At 43.4% G+C, this 15704-nt stretch overlaps 1 protein-coding gene across 4 annotated transcripts in view; it reads left to right on the forward strand.

Moving 5' to 3' along the window:
• Positions 1 to 15704, forward strand: part of Cdh1 (cadherin 1) — a 74549-nt gene that overhangs the window by 37696 nt on the left and 21149 nt on the right. For 3 of the 4 annotated variants that reach the window (XM_026404501.2, XM_026404502.2, XM_026404504.2), the window contains exon 3: positions 10301 to 10527. In XM_026404501.2, coding sequence (XP_026260286.2) covers positions 10301 to 10527 — 227 coding nt within the window. Of the gene's footprint in view, positions 1 to 10300; positions 10532 to 12601; positions 12616 to 12843; positions 12851 to 15704 lie in introns of all 4 variants that reach the window. The other variant, XM_026404503.2, reaches the window with a different exon arrangement.

Raw genomic sequence — 15704 nt, forward strand, 5'->3', positions numbered from 1 at the left:
TTTTTAAATGGGTAGAGGTGAACAAAGAAAATTGGATAGGAAGGTCTTTATTTATTTGTTTATTTATTTTTATTTCTTGGTACCAGGGGTGTTTAACCAATGAGCCACATCTTAATCCCTTTAATTTCTTATTTGAGTCAAGTTCTCACTGAGTTACCTACGGCCTTGCAAAGTTGCTGAGGCTGGCTTTGAACTCACAATCCTCCTCCCTCAACCAGCCGAGCCTGTGGGATTACAGGCACATGGCCTCTGTTTTTGTTCAGTAACAGTTTTTTTTTTTTTAAAATAATGTTGTATTTTTTTTATACCTTTATTTTATTTATCTTTACATGGTGCTGAGGATTGAACCCAGTGCCTCACACGTGCTAGGCAAGTGCTCTGCCACTGAGCCACAATCGCAGTCCTCAGTAACAGTTTTATTGAAATACAATTCTCATGTCATATAGTAAACTCATTCAAAATACAGAATTTCGTGGTTTTAGTATTGTTCAGAGAATTTGCAGCCATCATTACATCGATTTTTTAAATCATTTCACCAACCCTCAAAGAAGCTCCTCCCCAAGGGTACCCCAGTAAAGCCCCCACCCTGGCTTCCTCCTAGCCCTGAGCAATCTCTAACACTCTTGTCTATAGATTTATGTTCTGGACATTTCATAATCAGTCAATGGAACTATGCAATGTGTGGTCTGTAGCTCTGGCCTCTGAGCATGATGTTTTAATGGGTTGTCCATGTTGTAGCATATATTGCTACTTCATTTCTTTTCAATGCCAAACAATATTCTATTGTATGGATATACCATGTCTTATTTATCCATTCCTCGGTTGATGGACATTTTGCTATTGTAAATAGGGCTGCTGTATCGTCTGTATTCTGTAACATTTCACCTCTAACATATACAAGATCCTGCTATTAAAATTAAAATCAAAACAAACAAACCAAAAAAAAGCAAAAAATAGACACAGATAACCAGGCACCCTGAACATAAAATGACTGAGGAGGTGAGAGGTTCTTTTTCTCCTGTTACATGAAGACTCAACAGTCTAAGGTAAACAGAAGGGAAGGTGCTGGGTTTGTGTTTCCTGCAAGTGCCTGAGGAAGGTTGAAGTATACCCACACCTGGGCTCCCCCAGCTCTGGACATCTGGATTTAGTCAGAGACAGGACCCAGGCCTAGGTGTTTTTTCCAAAAGTGACTCAGAAGACCCTGTATGGAGATGATGTTAGACATTTTGGTCAGAGGGTCTTATTTTGTGAGAATCCAAGACCTGGAGAGCAAGTGCAGTAGGGCCCAGGACTCAGTTGCCTAGCTCTCAGGCTGTCAGCTGCCCCTTCTGGTCAATGGGGACTGGGGGTGGGGACTCTCAGGTGCTTTGGAATTCAGAATATGGGGCCCTCTCTGGCCCAGGGGAACCCTCCAGAAAGGAAAAGTGGGCAGGTACTGTGTGGGAGAAGGGCGCCTTTTCTTTCTAATCAATAAGCAAACAGTTCCTGGAGTTGCCCAAGCTGGCGCAGGAATGTTTCCTGGGTTGCAGCCCATGGGAATGAGCAGTGAGCACCTCTGTTATTTAGGCAGGCAGGGTGGGGTGTCTGTGCACTTAGCATGCAGTCAGAAGCTCAGACAATAAACAACTCCAATTTGGCGTGGAAGCCAGAGAGTTCTTGTTCTTTTTCAGGAGACCAAACAAGTTTCCATCTTATGGCAGGTAGGGACAAAGTCCCTCCCCCCATCCCCTGCAGGAGGTCCAGGTGCTGCCGGCTCCTGGAGGCAGAGAGTGCTCCTCTCTTCCCCCATCTCTTGAATCAAGGCGAGATTTCTTCCAGTCAGTGCCCACCCCCCTTGGAATATTGAAACCCGGTACCCAGTCTTGACTTGGGACGCAGCCCCAGCTTACCGAGCCGAACCACTGGAACCCTGTGGAGGCAGGAAGACTGCCATTAAACTGGGTGAGGTTTTATCAGTGGTTGCTGCTAGTTTCTGGGCTGCCCAGGAGAGAGGCCTGGGAAGGAAAATGATTCAGAACTGAGTTTTTCCTGGTCTTGTTGTCAAGAAGGACAAAGGGCACCAGGAGGCCCTCAGCCCTTTTGGACTGAAGGAGCAGGAATCAGTGCTGGCCACAGACAGGTGTGGAACCCATTAATTACTTCAATTCTTCAAGAACGTCCCATTATCTATTGTGTTCCCTGGTGACTCTTTAGTGCCAACACAGGGCCTGGTCTCAGGGGACTCATAGTAGGATGTGGTTCCTAGGTAGGCCTTGGAACCCTTCCCTCTGATCCTCCATGTGGCTCCCTCTCTCCCCCTCCCTGGTTTCTGCATGCCTAGAGAGCACTACTCCCAGCACCTCTTCTGGAGGCCTTACTTAGATACCCTTTATTAAATTGTCCACTCCCCACTGGGCTGCTGCCTAAAGCCCTGGGAACCCCTGGGAATGATCTGCTAACATTTTTGTTTTTATTTTTTAGTTGTTGATAGAACTTCAGGTTTTTGTTTTTTTTTTAATATGCAGTGCTGAGAATCAAACCCGGTGCCTCACTCATGCTAGTCAAATGCGCTACCGCTGAGCCCCAGCTCCAGCCCCCTCTGCTAACATTTTTAAAGCTTTTCTTTCCTGACACTAATTTACTTTTCTATAGGCTCTTCATCCCTGGAATGTAGCCCCTCCCCCACTGGCAGCCCCTTGTTTTGTTCTCTCCTGTTTGTGACCATCCTTGGAGGTTACTCTAACAAACAGTGGCTTCCAAGGTGGGATTTGAACTGGAGTTGGTTTGACCTCCTTTCACACAAAGGTAAAATATTAACATGTTTGCACTGGCTGTGAACCAACGCCAGGAGTGCCATTTATGACATTTATAGCATTTTTTCACCAGGCTGATTCTGATCAGCATTCTTGGTATTTGCTGTGGAGAAAGAAATTTATGGCCATCAAAGGCACTGCAGCAATGACCCAGGCAGCATTAGTGACCTTACAACAGAGGGGAGATCCACATAGGAGTGGAACAGTCGAGAAGAAAGGGTGATAGTTCCCATGCTTACTCCCTTTCTGGAAGTAAAGGGCAAATGGGCTGGGAATAGCTTTTCCTTCATCTTACACCTTACATCATCAACCTCTCTCCATGTCACCTTTCTGCTGCTGCCCCACTTGCCCCATCTGCCTGCTTCTCTCTCTCTCTCTCTCTCTCTCTCTCTCTCCAGGGATTAAACCCAGGGGTGCCTTACCACTGAATCCCATCCCCAGCCCTTTTTTAAAATTTTGAGACAGGATCTTGCTAAGTTGCTGAGGCTGGCCTCAAACTTGCAATCCTTCTGCCTCAGCCTCCCAACTTGCTGGGATTACAGGCTTTTGCTACCTCACCTAGCCTCATCTCTTAAAGATTTGTTCCTGCTTCCTACCCAGGCAGTGTTTACTGTTGACATCTGATTTCAGGGTGGCCGTTGGTGAAGTTGTGGATTTGTTCTGGGTAAAGGCATTAGGGGGAGATTAGGAGAAACAACCTGATAAGCTTCCTGCAAATAAATTTCCTGTCCCTGGGAACCTGAGGGAGCCACCTGTCAACAAGGACTGTGGGTGCCTCTGCCTTCACCAAACCGAAGTGCACAGGAAGCAGGTGGCCCACAGGTGTTGGGGCCACATGCTGGGAGTCATGTTTGTGTAAGGATCCTTTCAATTCTTCATCCACAGAGAAGCCTCTGGGGTTGTGGCTGGCTGGGTAGAGGAACTTGTGCAAAGTGGTGATACAATTCAAAACATTCTTGAATCTGGAATTTCAGACTTCTTCCTTTATGTGGCTGTCTGAATATCCTTATGTTTTTCTGAGGTCTTGAACTGGATTTCCAAGGCTCCTGGGAGAGAGGGAGGGCATGTGTACTGATGCTTTGCTCTTGTTACTCTCATTATAGTTACTCTCTTCTTAATTCCCATTAACCTCCAGGTATTCATTTAACTTGAGTGTCTCAAGTCGGTTGTCAGTGCTAAGAGACAGGCTGGTCTGGTGGTTAAGTCTTGATGGGTTCAGTGGTACCTGACTACAGCCTTTGCCTCTTCAGAGCTGTGTGACTTGTCCACGTTCATTCACTTCTCTGTGCCTCAGTGTCCTCATTTATAAACAAGAGATGCTAAATCCCTCCTTCACAGGATTGCTGAATCTAATAAGGATTTTAGATTTCATTATTGACATAGTTCTCAGTAGCACATAGACATGTAGAAATAGAGACTCATTAGAGTTGAGATGGTCAGTCTTCCCAGGGGAGCTTGAGTCTCCTCTTCAACATGCCCCAGATGGGAAAAACCTGGAGGCCCACTTATCCATCTCCTCCCATTTGTTAAAACATCACATCACATTTTCTGCTGATGATGGGTACTTAATAAACCTGTAATGTTTACTGAGTTCGTGGATATTCATCAAAGAAGCCCTGCCAGCAATACCCAGTGCCATCTAAGAAAATGGCCAACATGGAGAGAAATTTTGTAAAAGCATCTGTGGGGACTCATGGCTTTGTGGCTGGAGTTAGAAACAGCGCCCCTGACACCAACAGGAAAAACTCCCACTTTTGCTAAATGAGGCTGTCTCCTCGAGTCCTTTCATTCATCAAATCAAACCTCTTATTTTTCATCTTCAGGATTTAAATTAGAAACTGAAGCCCTTGTTTGGGGGTGTGGCCTCAAGAGCCTCAGAAGCTTCTTTGATCTTATACACGTAAGCTTGAGCTGAGAGCTCAAGTTCAAATGGTCCTTGATGTCAAGCTGAGTGCAGCACCCTTGGTTCTGATGAGAGGGAGAGGATCCATGATGGATGTTCCCCTTTGTGTGTGATGTGGGCACACTGCGCTTCTCAGAGACTGCATCTCCCCGCTGGTACCCAACAGCTCAGCTTTGGGTAGCTGCCTTTGCTAGCAGGGTCCTGTCCTCACATCCCAACATCTTCAGGAAATCTATAGAGGCTTTTGAGAGTGTCTCAAATCTACCCACTCACATTCCAGTCTCAGGCTGGCACTTCCAAGGAAGGAATGTTGCTGAGTGCTCAAAGCCTGCCCGCCCCAGACCCAATGCTTTCATGAACTTGGGTTTTATTTTGAACTTCAGTCATCTCTTTCAGGGTTTTCTGTTTAAAGCTATTATTTCTGCCAAATATGCTAGAAAACGTAGGATGAATAACAGAGAGAGTTTCAGCATGTTAAAGAGACTTTCAAAAAGTTAACTTACCAGTTTTTTTTTTTTTTTTTTTTCTGGACACTGGAGATTGAACCCAGGGGGGTGCTTAACCACTGAGCCACATCTTCCAGCCCTTTTTAGTTTTCGGTGGACACAACATCTTTGTTTGTATGTGGTGCTGAGGATCGAACCTGGGCCGCACGCATGCCAGGCGAGCGCGCTACCGCTTGAGCCACATCCCCAGCCCCTTCCAGCCCTTTTTATTTAATTTTTTTCCAATCTTGCTAAGTTGCTTAGGGCCTCATTAAGTTGAATTTGGGATCCTCTGGCCTTAGCTCCTGAGTGTCTGGGATTACAGGCATGTGGGCCTGGCTATTCTTACTAGTTTAACTTTCTGGTGTATAATTTCATACTATTCTGGACCATCTTTTCCTTTTTTCCCCCTCTTTTGCTCTTTTTGTTTTCTTTGTACTGGGGATTAAAACCAGGGCCTCTCTACCACTGAGGTACGCCCCCACCCATTTTTATTTGATTTTAAGACAGGGTCTTGCTAAGTTTCCAAGGCTGGCCCAGAACTTTGCCATCTTCCTGCCTCAGACTCCTGAGTCTCTAGGATTATAGGAGTGCGCCTCGTGCCCAGTTATAAGTCCTCCTTTTTAATTACTGCTGAAAAGTACACCTCCATTTTGCAGGAGGAACAGCGGGAAAAGCCCTCACTCACTTTGGGGTGAACCAGCTCAGCCCCTGCATTCACCATTGTATGATTTTAGGAAAAAGAAAATAGTATTGATGATGCCATGAGGAATAAGTCAAAAAATTAGACACAAAGAGCTCAGGGCAAGGACTGACACCTAGGGAGCATGGATTCTAGACTGCTGAGGTTCAAATCCCAGCTTTGCCACTTGTCAGCCACCTGTTTCTCCATTTGTAAGAAGAGGACACAAATACTGACTTCATAGAATTCCAATATTAAATAAGCTAATATTTGCAAAGTGCTTAAAATAGAGCAGGGTGTGTTAGTTAATGTTTACACAGTTTAAATCTTAATGCAACAGTTGAAGCTATTGACTGAGTGGGTAGTTTTTGATGATGATTGTGGTGGTGTGGTGATGTTTTTGTGGCAGAAAGAATTTCCCATTTAGATATGGCCAATGGAGTCTCAGATTTGGTTTCTAGTCCATGTGACCAAATAACAGGTTGAGGAAAGGCCTTCAGACCGGGTTAAAGACTCTTTCATTTCCTGCTGTCTCGCTTTTTGTTCATTTTTTAATTACAGAAATGTTCAAATATACTCAGTCCCCATGTGCTGATGCTTTGGCTTCCCATTTTGCCCTCGCCACCCACATGTTACTGCTGGGAATGCACAGAGGCTGAGCACACCCAGCCTTGGCCAGGGTCGAGGGGAGCTTCCCAGGGCCTTCTGGAGCTGGAGAGCCCCTGTCTTTCCTGTAATTTGCAATTTGTCAGCCCAGAGGATCCGGTTTTACAGAAAGATAATGAGTCTTAATGAATGCTTGGAAATTCAGGTTGGGGCTCCCTGTCACACTTACTCTGTCACTTCTCAAAGGGTGAGGCTTAGCCACCATTAAGATGAGATGCCCCAGCAGCTTAAGTGCCTTGCGTCAAGTTATTTGCAAAACCATTTTCATTTTTTCAGGCCACCACCCTCGGCAAGTCTAATCATGCTTGTCTCAACTTTCACTGCCCAGATTTGGACGAGCTAGAGAAAGGAATCCAGGGCAACCCTTGTTCCCTGCTTACAACACAAGCCCCCAAACAGAGCCTAGTTGCGCCATTACTTACGCTGGTGGTAGGTGAGGGTTCTTTGAAAAGCATCTTGCTTTTATAATTTGAAAAGAAGTTCCTACTATAGACTTAAAGGGGGGGTGCCTTCCCATCCTTTAATGACTTGGCATTTCTTCTCTTGTTTCTATTGTCATTTTATGGCTATTCTGTGCATTTAGACTCTTGTTTTGTCTGTCCAGAAGCACACAAACTATCATCTCTTGTACTGCTCTGCAGCAATGTTACTGTTTTGTTCATCATCACAAAATTTTGAAGGCGTAGGCTCACCAGCAGTGGTATCCTTCATGTGACAATAGAAAAAACTGATGCTCAGAGAGTTGAGCCATTTGCTTACGGCCACCCAGCTAAAAGATGGCAAAATCTGGATTTATAATCCAGTGGCAATGCTCTTAAGTTTAACCCTTTTTTTTTTTTGAGACAGGATCTTGCTATGTAGCTTAGGCCTTGCTAAATTCCTGAGGCTGGCTTTGAACTTGCAATTCTCCTGTCTCAGCTTACCAAAAGGCAATGAACTTATTTTTATAAAGATCCTTGCAACATCAGTTCCCAGTCCCTGCTGACAAGGGCTATCTTGCAGGTCCAGGTCAGCCTTCTCCCAGGAATTTTTATGACTGGCTGTGGGTAAGGAAGGGCAGTTCAGAAAGACCAATTTTGTTTCCTCTTAAGTGCCTTTGGCTCAGTATTCATGTCAAAGAAGCATATTTTGGGGTGATATTCTGGTTGCCTTCAAGGCCCAGTTGTGGCTCCAGTTAGTACAACTAGCTGTTGACTAGTATGAGGTGTCAGGTAATTTCTTAACTTCTCAGCCTCGGTTTCATTTTGAAAATGGGGATAATCACAGTACTGCTCTTCTCTCCCCCAAACATCCAGGGTCTTAATTTTCTCTGGCAAGAGCAGAAAAATGAAGCAAGGGCTTCAGACATGGTTGCAAGGGTGTCCCCTGGTGGAAGAAATGGGAACTGCAGCCCAGGAATCCTGGGCAGCTTTGGGTTTTCTGACCTCCTGAGCATAGAGGTATCTAGCCTTGTAAAGTAGGCCTGACAGCAGGAATTTGTATAAAACAACGCTTGGATAAAATAGAAATGTCATTGGATGGAGGAGGCAAGATTATTTGAAAGAGAGGAAAACAGGCTAACTTCTGCGTTTTCCTGGGATGAACTGTGTTCGACTGTTGCCTCTGCCTAAGAGGTTCTGTTTATTTAGAAATTTCATATGTATGTATATATTTGCATCTATGTCTGTCTGTCTAGCTAGCTATATATTTCACTGTGCCTAGGCTGGCCTTGAACTTCTAGGCTCAAAGGATCCACCTACCTCGACTTCCTTACTAGCCTGGACCACAAGTGTGTGCCCCCTTGCCCAGTCTGGAAAGCTGTCGATCTTGAGCTAGGTTTGTTGGAAGGCTGACTCTTCAGGTTTCCACTTACGTACCCGCATGAAAAAGACCCGCATTTATCATCCGATGTAAGAGATTATCTTCCCCAACCTCATCCCTCCCCTTCACTCTTCTATCACCCTCTTTTATTTCAATTCTTTTGTATCTATCACTTATCAATCCTTGAATTTTTTGGTTTCTGTGTTGTCCTTTCTTCCTCAATGGCATAAGCCCCAATGGCAGCAGGCGCCTTATTTATCTTGTTCATGTTTTGTCCTTAAGAGTCTTAAGACAGGACTAGGGATGTGGCTCAGTGGCAGAGTGCTTGCCTAGCATGTGCAAGGTACTGGATTTGATTCTCAGCACCGCATAAAAGTGAATAAAACAAAGGTCCATCAATAACTGAAAAAAAAAAAATTGAGCGAGCCCAGGACAATGTCAGGCATATAGCTTGATGGAGACTTGTTGAATGAGTTCTTTGGGACTCTGATATTTCATGTAGAAATTTTTTTTTCCACAGTTTACCCAGCTTTGGAGAGTAATACTTTTTAAAGTTTTAGTACTTTAGTAAATGTAAAACTTCAAGTAGTTTTTTTCTCTAAGCCATTCATCATAGCCCTCTGCCATCCAAGTAGTCCTCCTTTTCCTTTTGCATTTGTCTTTAACACCCTTTATGATCTTTTCTGTGAAACCTTCATTACCTCCTCTGGACAAGGACCAGTTTCTCTTCTATGCCTCATATTGCAAGTAGGAATTAGCTCTCTGCTTCATATCATAAACTTATAATCAGCACTCAATAAATATTCACTATTATCAATTTTTTTTTATAATACTGGGAGCTAAGTCAGTGATTAGTCAAAGCTATGCTTGCTTTAAATTTTTTTAATAAACTTTAATATTTGTTATGTGCCAGACACTATTCTATATGTCTTCAGGTAACCCTACTACGTAATTGCTGTTGTTGCTTTCATGCCACCAGATGGGTAGATTGAATCACAAAGGGGTTAAATAACTTGTTCAAGGTCACAGAGCTAGTAAGTGGCAGAGGTGGGACTTGAACCCAGGTAATTTGGTATGGAGTCTACTTTCTTTTATTTGTTTTTGTGATACTAGAGATTGAACTCAGGGTCTCACACATGCTGGGCAAATACTCTACCACTTAGCTACATCCTGAGCCCTTTTTACTTAATTTTGAGAGTCTCAATAAGTTGCCCCAGCTGCCCTTGAACTTATGACCCTCTTGCCTCAATCTCTTTGAGTCAGTCTACTTTTTTTTTGGTACCAGGGATTAAACCCAGGGGTGCTTAACCACTGAGCCACATCCCCATCCCTTTTTGTATTTTAATCAGAGACAGGATCTCACTGAGTTGCTTAGGGCCTCACTAAATTGCTGAGGCTGACTTTGAACTCGTGATCCTCCTGTCTCAGACTTCCAAGTTGCTGGGATTACAGGAATGTGCCACTGTACCTAGCTTGGAGTCTACTCTTAACCATTATGCTTTACTGTCTCTCTTAGCATCTGCCACTGTTTGTTGAAATGAATACTATTCATTTAAATGGAGGCTATACACAGCATCTCACTGTACCTTGGTCTCCAACTTGTGGAGTCTGTAGGTATCCTATCTCAGTCATTTTAGTGATAGGTTTTCACACTGGCAAAAGCCATTCAAAGAAGGGGCCCTTTTTTGGTTATCATTACTGAAACAGAAAAGCTACTTTCTAGATTAGATATTGTTTTCACTTGACAAAACAGTATGAGAAAAAAAACAAACCACAGTGAGCAGTTGTCCTGTAATTGCGAATGACTCTGGGGACAGCTTTGTTGTGTCACCCGGTGATGGTTTTGCTTCTGTTTTGCGTGAGTTGCGCTTTTGTGGGTGAATCCAGTTTGTTTTTTGGAGAGGGAGCACTCTTGTCTTCAATCTGCCCTAATCCTAATTTCCCAATCACTGTGATTTCTGCCCTGCAGTGACTTTTGAAGGATGCACGGGTCGACCAAGGTCAGCCTTCTTTTCTGAAGACTCTCGATTCAAAGTGGGCACAGACGGTGTGATCACAGTCAAACGGCCTGTACAGCTTCATAGACCAGAGACGAGTTTTATGGTCCATGCCTGGGACTCTTCCTATAGAAAGCTCTCTACCAAAGTCACGCTGAAGGCAGTGGAGCACCACCGTCACCGGCGCCACCACCATCATGTACGTAGGGGTGTACCTTAGAAGTCACACACGTTTGATCTGCTGTTGAATTTGGGTTTCTCAGCCCAGGAGGCACCATTGGTATTTGGGGCTGGCTAATTCTGGGGGAAGAGGCACTGTCCTGTGCACCATGGGATTTTTGAGCAGCATTTCTGGCCATACCTAGATGCCAGAAGCACCTCTGTTGGTGTTGACAACCAAAAAAATACCTTCAGATACTGCCAGGGGTCCTTTGGGGTAGAGAGTTACAAAATCACCTCCAATTGAGAGGACTTTTTGTTAAACTGAACTACCTCTTGTTGGATTTGGGGGCTTGTTAGTAGGTTGTGGGGGTCAGGTAGTACAGAAGAGTGGACCCTGTATGGGGTTGAATCTGCTTGCCATTGGTTACCCAGGTAACCTTGGAGGAGTCACTTAACCTGATTTTTCTTACTTGTGAAATGAGGTTAAGGAGGACTAAATGAAATACATGTAAAACGTGAAGAATATGCTAGGCATGTGCACCTGTATCCATGGGGAATTGGTTCCAAAACTCCCCCTCACCTCGCTGCTCAAGTCCCTTATATAACACGGCATAGTATTTGCACATAACCTACACATATTCTCTGTATTCTTTAAAATCTTCTCTAGATTACTTACAATACCAAATACAATATAAATTATTCTTACACAATCTGTACATGTTCAATACAAACAATTTTGGTGGAGACGGTACTGGCAATTTTACCCAGGGATGCCTTACCACGGTGCTATATCTCTAATGTCCCCCTTGCCCCCAACCTGCTATTTTGAGACAGGGTTTTGCCAAGTTGCTGAGCTGGACCTTGAGCTTTTCCTGCCTCATCCTCCTGAGTTGCTAAGATTACAGGCCACCATGCTCAGTGATTTTTTTTTTTTTTTTTTTTTGGAGGAGGAAGGTAGGTATTAGGGAGTGAATGAACCCCCGATGCTTTGCCACTGAGCCACATTCCCAGTCCATTTATTTATTTATTTATTTATTTATTTAAAGAGAAGTACAGTGAGTTTAAGGGAATCTTTTTTTTTTTTTTTTTTAAGAGAGAGAGAGAGAGAGAATTTTAATATTTATAGTTCTTGGCGGACACAACATCTTTGTTTGTATGTGGTGCTGAGGATCGAACCCCGGCCGCACGCATGCCAGGCGAGCGCGCTACCGCTTGAGCCACATCCCCAGTCCCCTTTTTATTTTTTATTCTGAGACAGGTTCTCACTAAGTTGCTTAGGGCCTTACTAATTTGTTGAAGTTGGCCTTGAACTTGTGATCCGTCCCGAGTTGCTGGATTTTAGGCTGGCAACACCATACCTGACTTTTTATTATTATTTTTTTTAACTTTTGATCCATGGTGATTGAATCCATAGATATAAACCTGCAGCTACGCAGGGCTGACTAATAGGTACTTGTTACTTGATAGCTGTTATTGTTTTCCTCCCGGAGGCAGAGTAAATGAGAGGTGGATTTTCTGATCATTTGCTCTTGGTGTTTCTTGTGGGGGCATCTTTACAAAGAATAGGAGGAACCAGAGGAAGCCTATGCTCCACTGAACTTGCCCAGGATCCTTCCCCGTTTCGTTTGCAGTGCATGGCCATTAGCTCTGGTGCATATCGGGAGCCTGTAAGTATCGAATGGCCAGATAGATGGGATTGGCCATGAATGGAAGGATGTACGTCTGCCTAGGTTCTTGGCAAGAATGTTTCTGGAGGGTGTTATCAAAAGCCAAATGCCTTCCCTAGCTTTGAAACTCCTCCCACAGTGCTTCCTACCAAAATGTGCCTCTGGGGGAACATTCTAGTTGGATCCTGCTTACTGCCTCGGAAAGTTGGACTATACCATAAGTGCCAAAGCCTTTAAGAGTACGTCCTGTTTTCCTCCCTGAGGACTCTTGAGGTTCTTGGTACTTAATAGTCTTCTTGATAGAGTTAATTTTTCTCCCTAGTGGAATCATCAGAAAAATGAGGAAATTAGTAGAGCTACCTTAACATGACTCCCTGCCTTCAGTCTCCAGTTGGCCTGGCGTTCACAAGAATAAGCTCAGCTCAATGAATTCTCACTAGGTAGCTGCCCGTGAAAGCGTCTCACCACCACTGAAACAGTTTTGAACTTGAACTTGGTTCTTCTTTAACTTTCCATCTTTACCTCAGCCAACTTTGCCTCTTCTTCTTCCGCTGTTGCATCAGGAGTTAGTTCAAGTATACATATATAAAACTGCAAATTACAATTTTTTTCCCCCAAATACTCTTTTAAGTTAAAGAAGTCCAAAGGTAAGCTGTACCTAGTGTAGAGACTCTACGGTCATCAAGAACCCAGGTTTCTCCTCTCCTCTCCACTTTGTTGCCCTCAGCACAGGGATTGTATTCTCACGGTTACCTCATGATCCAAAAATGGCTGCTGTAGCTCTAGTCAGCCTCCTGAGTAGCTAGGATTATAAGTCATGTACCACTACACCTGACAGCATTCTTTATCCTATGTGATAAGAAGAAGAAAGGAACTAGAGGTATAAGCTCAGTAGTAGAGTATTTGCCTAAATATGCAAGACCCTAGGTTCAATCTCAATCCCTAGTACCACATCCCGACACCTCTCGAAAGAAAAGAGAAAGAGAAGCACGAAAGTGCATTATTTCTTAAGTTATCTGTCTTTTAAGCAACCCTTGTGGAATTCTGAAGCAGTACTTCTAATGTATCACATTAGCTAGAACTTAGCCTCATGGCCACACCTGGGTACAAGTGTAACTTTTTACAGAGATGAAGTTTTTTCTGTGGGTATATTGCTGGGTACAAATTGAGATATATACTAGAGAAAAAGAGTTTTTGGTTTTGTTTTGTGTTTAATAAGAAAGGGAGAATGGGTATTGGGGTAGTAGCAAACTCTGTCATAATTGCCTTGACCTTCCCTTTGTTTTGTCTCTAGTTTAAGGGACCCATGTGGATCCAGGTGGTGCTGTGTTAAGAAAAGGGGCAGCAATCTTACCTGACTCCTGTCCCCAGTATTGGGGATTGACCCTGTGGCATTGTGCATGCTGGGAAAGTGCCCTACCCCCAAGTGACACCCCCAACCCCCCTTACTTCATTTTAATTTTGTATTAGAATAGATCTAATTTTCTAGTTCTTTCACTTAATTCAAGTGGGTTTTTGCAGTTTGGTAGCCTGCATGTTCAGTATGAAGAAGACACACTTTTCCCTTTAATTTCACACATGAAAATGTTAATCCTATGTGTAGCCAGCACAGGGTTCCTCACTATTTATTATCATCATCTGAAAGCATTCTGCAGTCCTGATGTCAGCAAGGCATGATCTCTGAATTCCTTTTCTGTCTGGCAAATGGGTTTGCATTCATTCCTCAGTACCTTGGCTGTGAGCAATGATCATTTTAAAGCCTAGGGCATGCTGTCAGTGGTCATTATCTTGCATCATTTCTGTTGGATTCCCAAAATCCTATAACTCAGTGTTTTTTTTTTTTTTTTTTTTTAAAGAGAGAGAGGAGAGAGAGAGAATTTTTAATATTTATTTTTTTAGTTCTCGGTGGACACAACATCTTTGTTGGTTTGTGGTGCTGAGGATCGAACCCGGGCAGCACGCATGCCAGGCGAGCGCGCTACCGCCTGAGCCACATCCCCAGCCCCAACTCAGTGTTTTTTTTAGCCAGTCATTTATTGAGCACTTAGTATGTGTCAGGTGCTATTTTAAGTACTTTACATGTACCATTATTTCATTTAATCCTTCCAGTGACCTATGATATAAGTACTGATATCGCTCCCATTTTGGATATTAGGAGACAGATACAGAGAAGTCAACTGATCTGTCCTGAACAAGGAGGTGCCATAGTGAGGATTCAAAGCCCAGCAGCCTAGACCCAGAGCCTGCTTTTGGCCCTGGTTGGCCTGCCTCTGTGGGAGACAAATGCAAGGATGGGCAGGACAGAGGAGGGGGGTATGCCCTGTGCATGCGTGACTGTGGAAGTGCCTGGGGACTGTACCTGGGTGTGTCTCATTTATCTTTTACATCTTGAATCTGAAATTAAAAAAAAAAAAGCCAGGAAATCTGGCTTGAATCAAACTTGGCAAACAGTGATCAGGGAGTATGAGTGAGCACCCTTCTGTGGAGGGAGGAAGGTAGAATTTTCCATTGGAAACTCACTAGTCATTCCAAAATACTTCAACATCTAGGCATGGCAGCACACACCTGGCAATCCTGCAACTCAGAAGGTTGAGGCAGGAGGATTGCAAGTTAGAAGTTAGCCTCAGCAACTTAGTGAGCCCCTGTATCAAAATAAAAAAGAGAAAGAACTGGGATATAGCTCAGTGGTAAAGCACCCCTGAGTTCAATCCCTAGTATAAACAACAATAGCAAACTTAAAACAAATTGGGAGATATTTTCTTCCACCCTTCAATTCTCCTATTATCCTGATTGTGCATAAAGTTATCTTTATTGCACAAGAAAACTGTTCAATATGAGTCTCAAAGGGTGTTTTTGGTGCTTATCCTAACAGCTTCTGTTAGAGCAAATGGAAACTTTATAGATATAGCACAGTGAGATTGATTTATATTCATCACAAAGTAGTTCTTAGTGGCAATTTCCCAAACTTGTTTTGGCAGATCAACTTTGGGGAACTATATCCCTGGGAAAAACATAAAAGAAAGGAAATTGAAAACACTTGCATATTTAGTTATTGAATAAACTCTGATATTAAATCACTAGACTGTAATGTTGCTATAAAAATGACATATTACATAGACTTGAAATAACTAAAATGATAATCTCAAATGTCAAACTATAGTTATGTATTCATAATGATTATTTGCATTATGGACACTAAGAAGGATCAAAATAGAACATAGTCTTTATTATATGGTTGTATTAGTCAGCTTTCCATCCCTATAACAAAATACCTGAGGCAATAAACTTATAAACAGAAAGTATCTAGTTTGACTCATGGTTTTGGCAGGTTCCAGTCCAAGTTGCCCTTTTAATTTGGTCCTCTGGTGAAGATAGCACATTATGGTGGGAGTAAGTGGCAGAGCAAACCACTTCCCTGAGCAGAGAGGAAGAAGAGGAGACTGGTTCCCATAATTCTCTTCGAGGACAACTCCAATGATTTGAAAACTTATCATAGGCCCCACCTCCTGAAGTTTCCACCACCTCTCAATAGCATCAGTCTAGGGGC

Source organism: Urocitellus parryii, chromosome 15 (genome assembly GCF_045843805.1).
Source record: "Urocitellus parryii isolate mUroPar1 chromosome 15, mUroPar1.hap1, whole genome shotgun sequence".
NCBI classification, from domain to species: Eukaryota; Metazoa; Chordata; class Mammalia; order Rodentia; family Sciuridae; genus Urocitellus; species Urocitellus parryii.